Raw genomic sequence first — 17,772 nt, 5'->3', positions numbered from 1 at the left:
GCTGATGTGCATAAGACAACGTTTAAGACTTGTTATGGTCACTTCGAGTTCCTAGTAATGCCATTTGGACTAACTAATGCACCGGCAGCTTTTATAGATCTGATGAACTGAGTGTTCCATCCCTATCTAGATCAGTTCGTGGTGGTATTTATTGATGACATACTAGTATATTTGAAGATCGAGGATGAACATGATGAACATCTCAGAGTGGTTTTACAAATTCTGCGAGAGAAACAACTGTATGCCAAGTTCAGTAAATGTGAGTTCTAGTTACGTGAAGTAACATTTCTAGGATATGTGGTTTCTGCTGAAGGGATTAGAGTCAATCCTTAAAAGGTTGAGGCTGTCTTGGATTAGAAGCAGCTTAAGACTGTATCTGAGATTCGCAGTTTTTTGGGACTGGCAGGGTATAATCAACAATTTGTAAAGGGTTTTTCACTGATTGCAGCACTCTTGAATAAGCTGCTACATAAGGGTATGCCGTTTAACTGGACTGTTGCATAACAAGAGAGCTTTGAGAAGTTTAAGACTGTACTAACTAAGGCCTTGTTCTGATACAGCCAGAGTCTGAAAAAGAGTTTACTATTTACAGTGATGTATCACATGTCAGTTTAGGATGTGTGTTGATGCAAGAGCGTAAGGTGGTAGCGTATGCGTCTCGTCAGCTTAAGACGCATGAGGCAAATTATCTGACGCATGACTTGGAGTTGGCTGTTGTGGTATTCACACTGAAAATCTGAAGGCATTACTTGTATGGTGAGAAGTGTATCATCTACATTGATCATAAGAGCCTCAAGCACCTCTTCACTCAGAAGGAACTGAATCTTAGGCAGCGTAGATGGATTAAGCTGCTTAAAGATTACGATTGTATGATTGAATACCACCCTGGTAAGGTCAATGTGGTAGTCGACGCACTGAGCCGTAGGGTTATGACTGATATGAGGGTAATGTTTGCTTGCCTCAGTTTATATGAAGATGGTAGTCTATTGGCCGAACTTCAGGTTAAACCGACATGGATAGAACAAATTAAGGGTAAATCGATAGAGGACGAGTCTTTAGGCCTTTGCTTCCGACAGGTTGAGAGTGGGAATACTGTGGATTTTGGACTGAATAGCGAAGGGGTACTCTGTTTCCGTGGGAAAATCTGTGTATCGAAAGATACTGAATTAAGGCAATCGATATTGAGAGAGGCATATATTAGCTTTTATGCTATGCATCCTGGCAGAAATAAGATGTACCGTGACCTACGTGAGTTATACTGGTGGACAGGTCTTAAATGAGAAGTTACCGAATTTGTGGCTAAGTGCCTAACATGGTAGTAGGTTAAGGCTGAGCATCAGTTACCTTTGGGTTTGTTACAACCAGTTAAGATTCCACTTTGGAAGTGGGAGAAAATGACTACGGACTTCGTTAGTGTGTTGCCCCTCACACCCATTAAGAAGGATTCAGTGTGGGTTATAGTGGATTGGTTGACCAAGTCCGCCCATTTCATACCAGTTCATATTGACTACTCTCTACAAAAGCTAGCTAAACTGTATGTGTCTGGGACAGTGAGACTAAATGGGGTACCTGTTTCAGTCATCTCTGATAGGGATCCTTGCTTCACGTCTCGATTTTGGAATAAGCTACATGAAGCTCTGGGTACAAGGTTAGACTTCAGTACTGCGTTCCATCCTCAAACAGATGGTCAATCTGAGAGGGTATTCAAATACTGGAAGATATGTTGAGGATCTGTGTCATTGACTTCTGAGGTAGTTGGAAGGATTACCTGCCACTAGTAGAGTTTGCTTATAGCAATAACTATTAGTCTAGCATACAAATGGCATCTTACGAGGCATTATATGGTCGTAAGTGTCGCACACCTTCATGTTGGACTGAGTTAGGTGAGCGGTGTGTTCTGGGCCCTAATCTAGTTTCTGATACCGAGGATAAATTTAGGTTAATTTGAGATCGACTAAAAGCGGCATTAGATAGACAAAAGTCCTATGCAGATTTGAAACGATGTGAAATCAAGTATTCTATGGGAAACTTTATTTTTCTTAAAGTCTAGCCATAGAAGAAGGTTATGAGGTTTGGTCGTAAGGGCAAGCTGAGCCCTAGATTTATCAGACCCTATCGCGTACTGAAATGAGTGGGACCAGTTGCCTACCAATTGGAGTTACCTCCAGAATTAGATCAGATTCACAACGTGCTCCATGTCTCGATGTTGAGGTACTACCGCTGGGATCCCATGCATATTGTTCCTATTGAGGAGATCGAGGTTAGGCCAGATCTAACTTTCGAGGAAGAGCCAATTCAGATTTTGGATCGTGACGTAAGAAGAAAATCCATTCTACTGGTTAAAGTTATATGGCGTAATCATAACACTGAAGAGGCCACGCGGGAGCCTGAGGATGCGATGCGTCAGCAGTATTCTCATCTGTTCAGATCAAGTAAAATTTCGAGGCCAAAATTTTCTTTTAGGGGGTAGAGTTGTAACGCCTCAAAATCTCTTATATATTTATTTTTGTATGTTTGTGACATAAATATATGTCTACCACAGTGGTTAAGTGTTCTGGAAAGTGTCTGAGGGGTCTTAAGTTCAAGCCTTAGTTTGGGAAAATTTTGGTATTTTTATGAATAAAACCCTATCTTTAATCAGTAGGCTTATAATTAAATGTGGGTAAAATATGTAAAAATAAGCTTATTGATCTGGTGGTTAAGTAGAGAGCAAATGAGTAGGAGGTTTGAAGTTTGAGTCCTTGCGCAAACAAGAGATTTATTTTTACTGCTTGTGCCGTATGGGTGTTCTAGTTGGACTGAAATTCTATAATGTTTAAGTGGGGTTTGAATTCAGTTGTTGAGGAGATTGTGGTGGACGGTTGTGAGGAGGTGTTAGAGTGATTTGGGGAGAAAAATAAGGGATGGATAAGTTTCAAATCATCCCAATTTGGGTAGTGGCAAGTTTCGGCTCTCCTCCTCTCACACTCCCAACTTTCTGTGTCGTTTTTCTCCCTCAACCTCTTTGTTGCTGCCGAAATTCCAATTGGTATTCTTTCTTCCCCTTGTTAAAAATCTTGAACGTTTTTCTCATATTTTTCTTTAGCCGAGTCTTATTTGTTTTCTTTCTAAATTTTGGCAGCTACTTCTTTGCTCTACTTGGACGCCCCTTCCTAAAGTGCTCTCGAGATATTGTTCTGTATTACTGAGTGCCAAAATTTTCCTTTTTGTTCTTTATCTTCTCCCATTCTCAAATTTATCTCCCCATCCCACGACAATAGTACTTTCTACCTTTTCCTTGACGATTCTTCGCATGGTTTTGGTAAGCAAGTTTTTGGTGTTTGGTAAAATTTTATTTGTTAGGGTTCTAATTAGTATTCTTTTATCTTGTTGGGTAGTAGTGGATCTTGGAGAAGGAAACTAGTCGCGAGTGGAACCTTAGTCAAAGCGTTTGAAGTGTCGAGGGTAAGTTTGGATATTGTGTAATAAGATGAATGCTTCGAATTCAATTCAGTTTGAATGCATATCAAGGGATTAATCTAGTGTTTATCGATCAATTGATAGGTATTGGAGTGCTCAGGAGTGCAATCGCATTGAAAACGGTTCAAGTGTGTAAACACAACTTTGAAAGTGGAAATTGGCGAAAAACTGAAAACTGTGACTGTCGACGCCACAAGGGCGTGTGGCCACCCTTGTGGTAGGCCGTGTGATCAAATACGGGCTTGTGATTAACGAGGCTGGCCTCATGTGATATATGGGTCAGACCAAATTGGGCCGTATGGACAACACGGGCGTGTGAGACCACACGGGTGAACCAAACGGGCGTGTAGGATCTTTGGGGCCAGGCTGTGTGATCCACACGGCCAAGGACATTTTGAGCCGTGTAGGCCACACTGGTTTGTGGGCCCCCACGGGCAAACAACATGGGCTTGTGGGCCCATTTTCATTGTTAGATTGCTAAGGTTGCACGGGTCGCCCGAGTCGACTGTGAACCTACTGTAGGGTCGGTAAGCTTACCTAGACCCCTAATTGGCTAAAATGACTGTATGACTGATATGGAAAAAGTATGATGATATCCCACTGATTTGATATTGTACGCCCTAATTACATTCATGATATTATGTTATAGCATGTTATATTTATATATTGCATTACATTGGGTTGGAGGTTTATATTAATCGGAGGAAGTGTACTGAAAGGGCTCGAGCCTAATTCACTGGCAACTCAACTGCCAGCTACTGTTTAGTGTCGCATTCGGTACTTTTTGGAGTGTAGGGATGGGTGGGTTGATTATATCCCCACATTGAGTGTAGGGTTGGATGAAGTTAGAGTGTAGAGGCTGGCCCGGTAGGATTTGATACTGTATATCTATTACTGTATTAAATATTGATACTATAATGGGCCAAGGCCCAAATGCATGACTGCTTCTGTATTGTAATGGGCTAAGGCCCTAACTGAAACTGAAACTGTTACTGAAATGGGCTTAGGCCCAAACTATGATTGCATTCTGTCTGCTTGTTTATATAGGAATTAGGCACTGAGTTTTCATAAACTCACTCTTCTGTTTTATCTGTTCAGGTAATCCCAGGCTTAGATGAATTAGAGTGGCGGTGGACTCAGCGGTGGCCACACGACCCCTTTTTACACTGTTTTGTACTTAATTAGATTTTAAAAAGTTTTATTTGGGGTATTTTTCTGTAGTATTGGCCTCTATGGGTTTTTGCTTTAAATTTGGATTTTATACTGCTTTATGTTTTATATCTGCTAGAGATAGGTAAAACACGAGTTTTTTTTTTAAATGCATGTGTTTTAGCAAAATACCTACAAGGACACAAACTATTTTTAAAAGCTTCCGAAACATATAATGTTTTGAAAACTAATGACTGAATAAAAACCACGACTTTGAAATTAATAAAAGATAATGATAAGTTCTAACGGGAAATGTTTTAAGCTAAGTTATGGTTTTTCAACTCCAGCTGCAGTTTTTAAACACACTACCATGTGACATCGCCAGATTCGGCCATAACATCCAGGCTGGGGTTGGGGTGTTACAAGAAGTTTACTGATACAAATGCATTTACTACTTGGCGTGACTAGTTAGACCATCCTGGATCATATATGATGCAAAAATTAATCAAGAATTTATATGGACATTCATTAATGAACCAGAAGATTCTTTAATTTGAAGAATTCTCATTTGCTGCTTGTTCTCAATGAAAATTGATTACTAGAAACTCACTAGCTAAAGTTGATATTTAATGTCTTGCATTTCTGAAATGAATATGGGCCTATTCATCCATCATGTGGATTATTTTGATATTATATGATTTTAGTAGATGCATCTACAAAATAATCACATATATGTTATAAACTTGCAACCTATCATTTGCAAGATTGCTTGTTTATATAATTAATTTTAGATCATGCAATTAGGACATTCATTTTGCTAATACTAATCAGTTTATATATCAATCTTTTATTGATTGAGTTTGAAAAACTTTTGTAAAGGTTTGTTATTTATGCGCATAATTGCTTAGAGAAATTATTAATTGAACGCCTTTGGCTAATGTCTAAACCATTACTTATGATAACTAAACTTTCTATTTCAACATGAGATTATGTTGATTTATGTGTTGTACATATCAAGTCAATAAGTTATAAATACTTTCAATTACAATTGATTTTAGGTCAAGAGTCTCATCTTTGAATTTGTGTATGTGCGTATATATTCTAATTGCTCCACCACAACAAAGATGAGTGAATACTCAAAGCAAGTTGGGAATATATATTAATTACGAGTCTCCTTGTATTATTATATGTTTTAAATGTATTGGAGATTCAATTATGATATGATTTGTGATTACTATTTTGATTCAATAGTTTTACCGACATTAGGGGGAGAGAAATAATATATAACTTGTAATGAGTTAGGGGGAGAGTAATTTGAACCAGAAGTTTAACAAGGATAAATCGTTACAAGTTCCAAATATGAAAATTCTCATAAACAAAAATAATTTTTCTAGATGATTATATAGTGGAGGCAGATGCTCCAGAAAAGACCTAAGACATAACTAATAAGTAAAACTCCATAAGAGATTTAGGTACCTGAAACTAAAGATTAAAATAGTGAAAATAAAGAAATCTCGATACGTTATGTCAATTCGAGAAAATGTGAAACCGATAATAAAAGTTGTCGATAATGGTTTTGTATCCAATATTATTGTTGAAATAATGAAATAAAATGAGGATCTTGAATAAATCTATTGAGAAATATAAATATGAAATAAATTTGTCAAAATAGAAAGACACAACTCAAGTACAATTAAATTCGTGGAGTTTTTGGCCTAGTAGTCCAAATATCTAAAGGTATAAAGCCAGTGATTGTGAAAAGATATGAAGTTTTGTAAAAGCAGAATAAAAATATGAAGTTTTTCACTAAGCTTTGGCAATGATTGTGAAAAGATATAATATTCTTTTATGGTGGATGTAATAACCTTTAGATATATTATTAAATTGAAAGTTCATAAAAGATTTAATTTGCGTCTAATGGTTGTTGTTACAACCTTTTATGAATCACTATATAGTAAAGTTTATATTAAAATCTTTGAAGGATTTAGTATGCCAGAAGCATATTGAAATTCTAGGGATATTGTTCATTTATATGATTTGAAATAATTTGAACATATATGGTAAATTTGACACAGTAAATAGTAGTTGAAAGAGGAATATAAGATAATCCAAAATACTTATTTGTGTTTTTATAAAAGAATCATAATTAAAGTTTGCTATGATTATTGTTGAAACTTTTGAAGAGATCAAAATATATTTCCCCCAAAATTTTTCCTCACTTATGACTGTCAAAAGAATGTTGATATAAATGCTTAGCAAATATGAATTTTGATATAAATACTTAGCAAATATGTTCAAATGGCCATTTGAAAAGCTAGTATTCAAGATTGAATACATAGAATATGAGAAAGTATGTGATGTTTTCATGAGGAGAAGTAAATATGCGCTATACTCTTTTTCCCTTAACCGAGATTTTGTCCCATTGGGTTTTCCTGGTAAGATTTTTAATGAGGCAGCATATTATGCGTATTATAGATATGTGTACTCTTTTTTTTTCCACAAGGTTTTTATCGTAATAAGGTTTTAACCAGATGCATTATGTACAAATAGACATCCAAGGGGGAGTGTTATGAATATCTTATTAAGTGGATATCCATCAAGATCTAGATAAATTTTGATATACTTTAAATTCTAATAGTCATTAGAAGTATATCTCTGCTTCATTTATACTTCTTATGCCAATAAATAGAGACTTTGGAAAAGCATTGTATACATTCCGGTTGATCAATAAAATATGCTCTCTCTTTTGCTTTCCCATGTTCTTTGTTCTTTACTCTTTGTCTATTTATTTTATAACATAAATTTAATTTTTATACTTTTATTCAATCATTTTTACTTATTGTACTTTTCAAATTTTCAAATTTTAAAATTTTAGTCCTCACCAAATAGGAACTGTTAAATTTATTGAGTAAAATTTTGTTATTTTTAAAATCTGATGCGTCAAACATATTATTATATGTGTAATTCATTTCAGCTTATTATTTTTACATATTCCTCACTAAAAATCTAGTTAATGGATTAACGACTATCATTTGCGTCAAGATTGAAATTTCAAAATTCGAAAAGTATAAAGACTCAGAATAATCCTAGAGAAAATAGACTAAATCTATAATTGTATGCATAGTACATGACTAATAATTAAATTTTTAACTAAACAAATTGAATTGCTATTGTCTGGGTTAGAACTAAAAATTTAATTTTTGAAAGTATAAGGACTAAAAGTGACCAATTTGAAAAGTACAGGACTAAAATTGATCAAATAAAGTATAAGGACTAAATTTACAACTTTCGCAAAGTATAATGACTAGTAACAAAATTTGACCTAATTAATTAACTAAATTTTCAGATAGCTTGAGAGATGGTGAGAAGGACAAAACCTTCTCAGATTTTGCTAACTATATATACTAATATTCAATTTATATATGCATCCATACATAATTACATACATGCATATATATATATATATATATATATATAAACATGAAACGATCTACAATTAACACATAAGCCATGAATAGAAGAGGTAGCAGTGTTAATTTTCATGGCTAGCAGGCAGCTGAAGGGTGAGATAAGGAATTGATGAAGTGAGATTTGGGTCCGATTGTAAAAGGGATGGACGTTGTCGTCGCCGGAAGGCCATCGCCGCCGTTGGCAACTCTCTCACAGGAAGGGCACATGGTGAGGGTGGCTGCTGCAGGCAGCTGCATGCAATACGATGCTGTTAGTTTCCATGATTTAAGCTCTTGTAATTCCTCCTGCAACCTCTTGTTCTCTTCTGTTAGCGTTTCACAACATTTCTTCAGTAATTCACAATCTACTTCAGTCTGTTTCAGCTTTGTCCTGGCTCTCCTATTTTGGAACCAGACTTCAACTTGCCTTGGCCTTAGATCCAACTTAGCTGCTAAAGCTTGCTTCTGTTTCTGTTTACAAAAAAAAAAAAAAAAAGTAAATACCAAATAAGAGCATTGAATATTTGAATAATAAGTGTATAAACAATGAATATAAAGATATACTTACTGGACAGAGAGTGGTGTGCTCTTTGAAGCTATCTTCTAAGATTGCAGATTGGTGTTTGGTAAGCCGAAGTTTCTTTCTATGGCAACCTTCATAATCTTCATCACCAACCCTTGAAGAAACCCTGTCGAATTCCACATCTCCCTCTTTCTTGACACTGGAGTTGGAAAACGAAGACAGTGCAGTGACAGAAGAGGCTTGCTGGTCGTCGCCATGTGCTTTACGAGCATCATCATCTGATGATGGACCTAACGTCAGAGATGGGAAAAAATGCTCATCTCTCACCAACGATTTCCTCTTCTTTTGTTGATGATCCGATTGTGAAAAGTTTTCTTGTTTAACATTCCAACCTAGACCAAGACCAAGACCACTGCTGCAAATATCATCAAATCCCATTGTGTTGCTCAAAAGCTGCTAAGGAGACCAAGAAAAGAAGGGTTTTCTTCAAAGAGAAATGGAGGAGATGAAGTGTTAATTTTAGGGGACTGTGGAATGAATTATATTACTAATCAAAAGGAAATGAATAGAGTACTAACGAATCTGGGTTATGAATGATGTCCTCATAGGTTGACCATTCATAACAAAAACTCTCTAATTTCTCTCCCTCTTTTTTAACGTTTTTTATTATCAAAATTACAAATATAATGAGTATTATCATAATCAATAAAAATAACTAAAAAAAACCAGAAATAGCAAAATAAAACCCATCCATCCCACCAACAGCCAAGAATACACTGCAAAAGGTTCATAAAATGGATTACGTACGTGGAATCGCATGGAAAAGTGGGGATTACATAGGAGAACATAAAAGAGAATAACAATTCCTCTTTTTTTTTTTTTTTTCCTGCACTTTTCTTCTGATTTTCCTTTAAATCCACACCTTTTTGACACTGACTATAAAGCAAAACTAACTTAAAATCATTGAGTATAAGTCATCATAATCAATCACTTTGTTTTCAATGTTAAAACACCAAAAGGGTGGTGATTAATTAAAGGGAGAAGGGGCATGATCAGATGGCTAAGCAATTATTGTGAATTCGAGGCAATAGAAAATCAAAGGAGACAATATTTTCATAATAATAGAAATTAAGATAAAGACCCATCATCAGATGTGTGTTTGTTTATGTTTACCTAGTCGCAGGCCACCCAATATGTCCCCCACTATTTCATGCCTTACTTCTCTAACAAGATTATAAGACACTCTTACTAAACTTTACCCAAAATATTCCAAATATTCTTCCTTCCATATATGTGCCAAGTGTCGGCTTAAATGGTGATCCGGGAATTATTTGTTTAGAGGAGCCTTAATATGAATTCAAGTCCACCCTTATTCAAAACTCGACTCATTTGAACTAACCCTCAGTGAAGAATACTCAGTGATGATTCATTTTAAACATATATCTAAGACATTACGGGATCGATTTAGATTTATGGCTTGATATATTGATCTGGAAGGACATTCATTATCCACACGCCCACAGCACTATCTTCCCAAACCAAAAAACGATAATTGAGTATTGTGTCTAGTTTCCTTTTCGCTGTGTATTAAAAGCAAGGAAGCCCTATTTTTTTAAGTCCGCAAAACCTACTAAAAAAACTAAATTAGTCTCTTCCCATTTTCATAACCATGCAAGGTGGTTATCATAGTATCCAAATAATTGCATTTGCAAATTAATATAACCGCCCTACTGCACCATTCATAAACTTTATGAGCTACCCACCTTTCCTACCGGCACAATACTCTCGTGATTAAGCATCAAGGGATTATCTCTTTTTGTTGGTATGGTACAATTCTTATACAAAATTTAATCAATTAAAATTTATCATGTAAAATTATCAAGAACAAAATTAAAAGTGGAGACGTATTTGAATCTATTGATTTTTTTGGAATATTCGATTTTGTGGTTTTGATCTTCTAAATTAGTACACAAGTAATTCAGAAAAAAGTGTCTATTTTTTCTAAAGATGGAATATTAGAAAAGTTACGTATGTGTAATTTAGAGACCATACCCTAATATATACACATTAAAACTAATTTTAATCAGCCTATCATCAATTAGAAATTAGTTACAAGAATATCTACAAATATTTAACCAATAGTTTATTTAATAACTAAAACCCAATAAACCTTAGTCAAATTAGATTACTTTTAATTTGGGCTAATTTTTTATGATAGTAAATAATAACTTGTAATTACTCTTATAGTAAATAATAACTTCTAATTACTCTTATTACATATGTGATGTCCATATTTTGAAGAATCTCCCACTTGGACCGCATATATATACTAATTACTCTATAATCACAAGTCACTATATAACTTTATGAGCTCAAAACTTTACTACCATATCTGAAAGGTATTTTGAACAATCTCATCCATTAATTATGTTAACATAGAACCAATGCGACTTTTTTTACATATATCGTAACTAAATCCATCATTTATTTAATACAACAAATGACATAAATCAAGTATGAATGTGTAGCATGAAAATTACATGCAATATGACCCAAACATGTCTATTTCCAACTGGTCCTCCTTAATCTTAGTGAGATCAAACTTTACTAAAATCAAAGTGTGAATAAATCAAATAAACTTTATTTCTACAGAAAATAAACTTAATATTCACAAACTGAAATAACTGAAAATGTGTCTATAACATAAAGTAATTTAAAAATACAAACTCACACTAAACCACATATCTTTAAATGACATTACACCCATATGAGCAGTGTGCTCATGAAAAACCTTGGGTGGTAGTCCCTTAGTAAGCGGATCCACAATCATGAAGTTTGTCCCAATATGCTTTATGAACACATGATCACTCTAAACTCTTACTTTAACAACCAAGAATTTAAAGTTTACGTGTTTTGAGTTTGATGTGCTCCTATTGTTATTGGAATAAAAAACTGCAATTTGTTTTCACAATTTGCATATTAGTGACAAAATATTGTATCCATATTCCATCAAAACGGAGTTTGTATACCTAATGATCTTTAACTGATCAGACCTCCAATATGTGATCATGTAATCTTTCGTTCTATGAAAATACCTCATAACCCTCTTGGTTGCCATTCAATGGTCCATACCAGGGTTGTTTAAATATCTACGTAATATCCCAATAATGTACACAATATTTGGACGCGTACATATTTGAACATACATAAGACTCCCAACAGCTGATGCATAGGGAATCTTTTTCATTTCCTGAATTTCAAGGTTAATTTTAGGGCATTGAGTAAGATTAAATTTGTCTCCTTTAGAAATAGGGGTCACCGCCTTCGGACGTACTACGTCTAGAGTGTGAATATTGCACTAAATATAGAATTATGAGGCAGTATTTGCAAGTATACGGGTCTAGTTGTAATATAGTTTTACAACGGAGTGGGTGAGTACTCCGAGGATCATACCCAATGGAGGCAGTTTTTAGATCAATTCTAACCTAAGCATTAAAAGATCTAATTAATACCTTAAATTCAGTTATAGTATGAAGAATAGAAAATAAAAGATTTTTTGGGTTTTTATAATAATAAAACTAAAACAACATAAAAAGATAAAATTCAATAGATTAAAAAATGAAGAATAAATTAAATTGATTATGGGTGATTAGCTCGTTTTGGTAATCTCCATTAACTGTTTTGTTTGGGGTTCCTCGTCAATCAACTAGTCACTACCCTAGCAGGATCTTCTGATCTTCCACTAACATAACGAATAAAAAAAAACTACTTATCTTCCGACCTCACAGCCCAGACTGGTTTAGGTTTAAGGTGTTCACAGATGGGAAATACCAATTTTGGGTTAATTCCCACCTTGATGACTTCTTGGGGTTGTTAGGCTTGGGGTTTGTTTCACGTTCTCCCTTTTCCGAACAGTTGATCTATTGAGTAACCCTACAAGTTAACAGATCTCACCTCTACTCACTAATCCCCTATAGAAATATTAGTTCCCCATGGCGTTCATAAACAATATATATAATCGATGTAAAGAGAAAGCTTGCTAATTAAATTGACAAGATAGAGTAAATGAAAGAGCCTAATTATATTGATATTAAATGTAAATCCACAGAGTTGAATGATTCCACAATCCTTATCTCTTGAAAGAAAACAATGAACAAATAAACTAAACTCTAAAAACCTAAGAAAGAAAACGAAACTAAATCTAAAGAAAAAAACTAGGTTAAATGAAAAGGTCCCTATAACATGTGCCAAAATAGTATATTTATAGCATTCAGGTGGCCGTCATCCTTAACCCTAGGTCAATTGACATTCTCGAGCTTTAAGTTTGATTGTGTGGACCAAAATACCCCTACTTCGTGTTTAATTTCTACCCCAGATTTGTTGTCGCGACACACCAGGGCATGTGTCACTATATAGCACTCCTCTGTAGCCATCTTTAAGCGTATGTCGCGACACCCTTAATCTGTGTTGTGACATCGAAGGCAGACTTAAGTTTTCTTCATTCTGTTCCCTATGTTGCGACATCAGACCTCCCTGTTGTGACATAGCATCCAGTATCAACCTAAAATGCCTTCTAATGGTCTCTTACACACTTACAAAGTATGTTAGCTCTCCCTTAGGCCTAATTCGACCCTTAAGGTCAATAAAAGACTCAATTTGTACTTTTATTGAATGTAAGTGAAACTAAAGAAACTTAACTAAAATATAATAAAAATGCTTGTATTCAGGCTCTTTAAGTGTGAAAACTAGTTTAATCTAGATCCAAATTTAACTCTTTGATTGCCCAATATGCCTTCCTCCCCAATTCATTTGTAGGTGACAATTCTTACCATAAACTAGCTTATATAGGGACATGACTAATGGAGTCTTCATGTTGTTCTGTAAGCCCACAATGCATCGTCTAATTTGGCTGCCCAATCTTTTTGACTTGGGATTATTGTTTCCTTTAAAATCTACTTTATTTATCGGTTAGATACTTCTACTTGCCTATTAGCCTGTGGGTGATACGCCGTTGTTATCCTATGTCTTATGCTGTACATAGCCAATGCTGCTTCAAACTGCTTGCTATAAAAATAAGATCGTTCGTCACTGACCAGTGCTTGTAGATTACCAAACTTGGAAAATATGTTTTTCTTGAGGAATCTTACTATAGATTTTGTATCATTAGTAGGTAGTACGACAGCTTCGACCTACTTTAAGACATAATCTACAACCAGGAGAATATATTGATTCCTAAAAGAACTCATAAAAGGTCTCATGAAAGCAATTCCCTAGACATCAAACACTTCGACCTCAATTATTACTGTTTGTGGCATTTCATCCCTTTTAGATATATTCTTAATTCTCTGACAACTATCATATCCTTGGACGCAGCCATAAGTGTCTTTATTCATTTTTGGCCAATAAAACCCTGATTGTAGTATTTTTTAAGCTGCCATTTTTCCACCAAAATGCCTTCCACAAGGAGATGTGTGATAACCTTGAAAAATATCTTATATCTCTTCCTCTACTACACATCGTCGGACTAATTGATCTATACATTGTCGGAACACATATGGTTCCTTCTAAACGTAATTTTTTGATTCATGAACTATTTGTTTTTTCTGTTGCCAAGACGCCTGTGCTGGGAAGACCCCATTGCAATGTAATTAACATAATCTGCATACTATAGTGTTAGATGCTTACCTAGTTTTGATTGATCAATGTCTACTCTGAATAATTGTTCATTTGCAAAGGTTTCATTAATGTCTTCAATTTCTTCCTCTTGTAGATGGTTTTCAATTATGGATAAGTAATCTACAATTTGATTCCCAGTCCCCTTCCTGTCCATTATCTATAAATCAAATTCCTAAAGTAAGAAAACCCTCTCATTAGTCTGGCTTTTGTTTCTTTTGTTCTTCATGACGTATTTTAGTGCAGAGTGATCAGTATACACATATACTCGATTCGCCATTAAGTAGGGCCTAAATTTTTCACACGCAAACACTACTACCAACATCTGTTTCTCAGTTTTAGTGTCGTTGCACTGTGAGGGAATTCAATGTTTTGCTAGAATAATGACTAGCGCTGAATAAATTATTTCACTTTTGTCCCAACACTACACATACTACATAATCACTAGTATCACACATAATAATAAAAGGTTCCAACCAATTTGAGGTGATAATTATAGGAGCATATACGATTTTTTCTTTTATTACCTCAAAAACTCTGACACAACTTTGGTCAAATATAAAATGTTTCTCTTTTTGGAGAAGTTGATTTAGGGGTTTAGAAATATGAGCAAAATCTTTTATAAATCTTCGATAAAATCCTACATGGCCTAAAAAATTTCGCACATTTTTAACATTCGTCGGGTTTGGAAGATGATTGATAAATTCAATTTTGGCTTTATCTACTTCCAAACTTTTTCCAAATGTTTGATGCCCTAAGAACAGTCATTTTTTCACCATGAAATGACATTTTTCCCAATTGAGTACCAAGTTCGTTTCCTCACATCTTTTTAACACATTTTTAAGGTTAGCCAGGCATTCTTGAAAAAGTTCCCCATATATGGAGAAATCATCCATAAATACATCTAACCCGTTTTCTAACATATCAGTAAAGATCGCGGTCATGTGTCTCATGAAAGTTGCTGGAGCATTACATAAGCCAAAAGACATTCTCTTAAAGGCATACGTACCAAAAGGGTAGATGAATGTGGTTTTCTGTTGATAATCGGGATGAATTAAGATTAGATAATACGCTGAGTACCTATCAAGGAAGCAGTAATAGTCATTTCCTACTAGCCGATCAAGCATTTGGTCGATAAAGGGCAACAAAAAATGGTCTTTTTTTTGTTTCATCATTCAACTTCAGATAATCAATGCATACTCTCCAACCTGTAACTATCCATGTGGGAATTAACTCATTATTATCGTTCTTGACTACAATTAAACCTCCCTTCTTTGGAACACGCCGGGTTGGGCTAACCCACTCACTATCAGAAACAGCGTAAACAATTCCTGCATCTAGCCATTTAAGCAATTTCTTTTTGACCTACTATTTCATGGCTGGATTAAGTCTTTGCTAAGAGTCTACCACAGGTCTTTTTCCCTCCTCTAATCTAATCTTGTGTTGAAAAAATGCATGATTGATTCCTTTAATATTAACAATTATCCATCCTATTACTTTTTTATACATTTTCAAGACATTTAATAAAGCTTCTTTCTGTTTTGCTTCTAGACTTGCGACAATAATTACTGGTAACGTATTTTGTTTCCCCAAATATCCATACTTTAAATGATTGGGTAAGGGCTTTAGTTTTAACTATGGAGGCTTGACAATAGATGTTACCATCTTCACTGAGTTTGGGATAATTTGCTCCTGTTGTTCCTTATTCTGTCTCCACCAGTCCAATTGAGTTACCATGTGGTGATTCTCTTGTTCTTCACTGTCCTCTTCCTCTTCTGTTTCATAACTCATTGATTCTTGCGCATTGAACTCCAATTGATTGCATTCTTGCTCTCTATGTTCCATGGATTTCAATCCTTGATTTCGTATTTTAAGACATTCTTCCTAGGTTGATTCATTGGTGTTGTATCTTTCTAGTATCTCCATTACTTCCTCCTGGTTTTTTGTCCAAATATTTCCCCCCGTCATGATATCAAATTTTCCTCTACTCTGGCTATCCAACTCGTAATAAAAATGATGTATTTGAACTACAAAATGTATTCCTCCACCTAATATAGAACTCAAGATTTCCTTGAATATTTCTCACCCTTGTCCCAAAGTTTTAGTAATGCCCTACTAAAAATAAAATAACTGAGTGTAACTACTTAATACCTTAGTCATAGGCAACACCCAATGAAGGAATAATTGTATGAAATTATTCCATATTGTGATAGTGTCTGGAAGAAGTGCTTCTAGCCACATTTTTGCCTTTCTATCTAACGCAAATAGAATTAATAATAACTTTATAGTCTCAGATGGAATTCCCACATAACTAACAATACTGCATATAAGGTTAAATTTCCTCAAGAATGTGATAGGATCTTCATTGACGTGATTGGAAAACCTGACATTATTAGAGATCCATGTTAGTAGAGTAGGACTTAATTCAAAATGTGGACTATAAATAACAAGCCAGGAAATGCTAGACCTTAGCTAATTTACATCAAATAATGTCCCCAGAACCTACATGTTGTTAATAACCTATGTGTGAATCGTACCTATAACTTAAAAATTTCCTAATTATTCTAATTAAGTATGAAAATTAAAATTAACCTAGTGACGTTACCTCCTCGGCAATGATGCCAACAACTTGACTTCCTCCGGACGTACTACGTTAAGAGTGTGAATACTGAGCTAAAATATAGAATTATGAGGCGATATTCGCAAGTATACAGGTCTAGTTGTAATATAGTTTTACAACGGAGTGGGTAAGTACTCCGATACCCAAAGGAGGTAGTTGCTAGATCAATTCGAACCTAAGCATTAAAAGATCTAATTATTACTTTAAATTCAGTTATAGTACGAAGAATATAAAATAAAAATATTTTTTGGGTTTTTATAATGATAAAACTAAAAACAACATAAAAAGATAAAATTCAATATATTAAAAGAGGAAGAACAAATCAAATCTAATTATGTGTGATTAGCTCATTTCAGTAATCTCCATCAACTATGGTTTTGGATTCCTTGTCAATCAACTAGTCGCTACCCTAGCAGGATCTTTCGGTCTTCCACTAACATAATAAATCAGCAAGAACTATTTATCTTTCGACCTCACAGTCCAAACTGGTTTGGGGTTAAGGGGTTCATGAATTGGTAATAGCAATTTTGGGTTAATTCCCACCTTGATAACTTCTTGGAGTCATTAGGCTTGGGGTTTGTTTCATGTTCTCCCTTTCTCAAATAGTTAATCTGTTGAGTAACCCTACAAAATAGTTAACAGATCTTACCTTCACTGACGAATCCCCTAGAGAAGGATTAGTTCGTCATGGCGTTTATAAACAATATATATAATTGATGTAAAGAGAAAGCATGCTAATTAAATCGACAAGATAAAGTAAATAAAAGAGCCTGATTGTATTGATATTAAACGTAAATCCATAGAGTTGAATGATTCCACAATCCTGATCTCTTGAAAGAAAACAACGAAAAAACAAACTAAACTTTAGAAACTTAAGAAACAGAAAGAAACTAAATCTA

General features: G+C 34.7%; 2 protein-coding genes across 2 annotated transcripts; one reads left to right on the top strand and one right to left on the bottom strand.

Moving 5' to 3' along the window:
* Positions 1 to 869: 869 nt before the first annotated feature.
* On the top strand, positions 870 to 1,743 carry LOC108450877 (uncharacterized). Its single transcript, XM_017748644.1, has 3 exons — positions 870 to 1,269; positions 1,366 to 1,565; positions 1,684 to 1,743. The coding sequence occupies exons 1-3, from the start codon at positions 870 to 872 to the stop codon at positions 1,741 to 1,743; spliced, it is 660 nt and encodes a 219-aa protein (XP_017604133.1).
* Positions 1,744 to 8,008: 6,265 nt separating this feature from the next.
* LOC108452567 (homeobox-leucine zipper protein HAT22-like) lies at positions 8,009 to 9,603 on the bottom strand. The gene is made up of 2 exons (XM_017750362.2): positions 8,626 to 9,603; positions 8,009 to 8,528 (listed from the first exon to the last, which is right to left on the bottom strand). The coding sequence occupies exons 1-2, from the start codon at positions 9,016 to 9,018 to the stop codon at positions 8,154 to 8,156; spliced, it is 768 nt and encodes a 255-aa protein (XP_017605851.1). The 5' UTR covers positions 9,019 to 9,603; the 3' UTR covers positions 8,009 to 8,153.
* Between the last annotated feature and the right edge of the window lie 8,169 nt (positions 9,604 to 17,772).

The sequence above is a fragment of the Gossypium arboreum genome, chromosome 1 (genome assembly GCF_025698485.1).
Source record: "Gossypium arboreum isolate Shixiya-1 chromosome 1, ASM2569848v2, whole genome shotgun sequence".
Classification (NCBI taxonomy): Eukaryota; Viridiplantae; Streptophyta; class Magnoliopsida; order Malvales; family Malvaceae; genus Gossypium; species Gossypium arboreum.
Note: the sequence above shows the minus strand (reverse complement) of the source record. Positions and strands in the feature narration are given on the sequence as shown.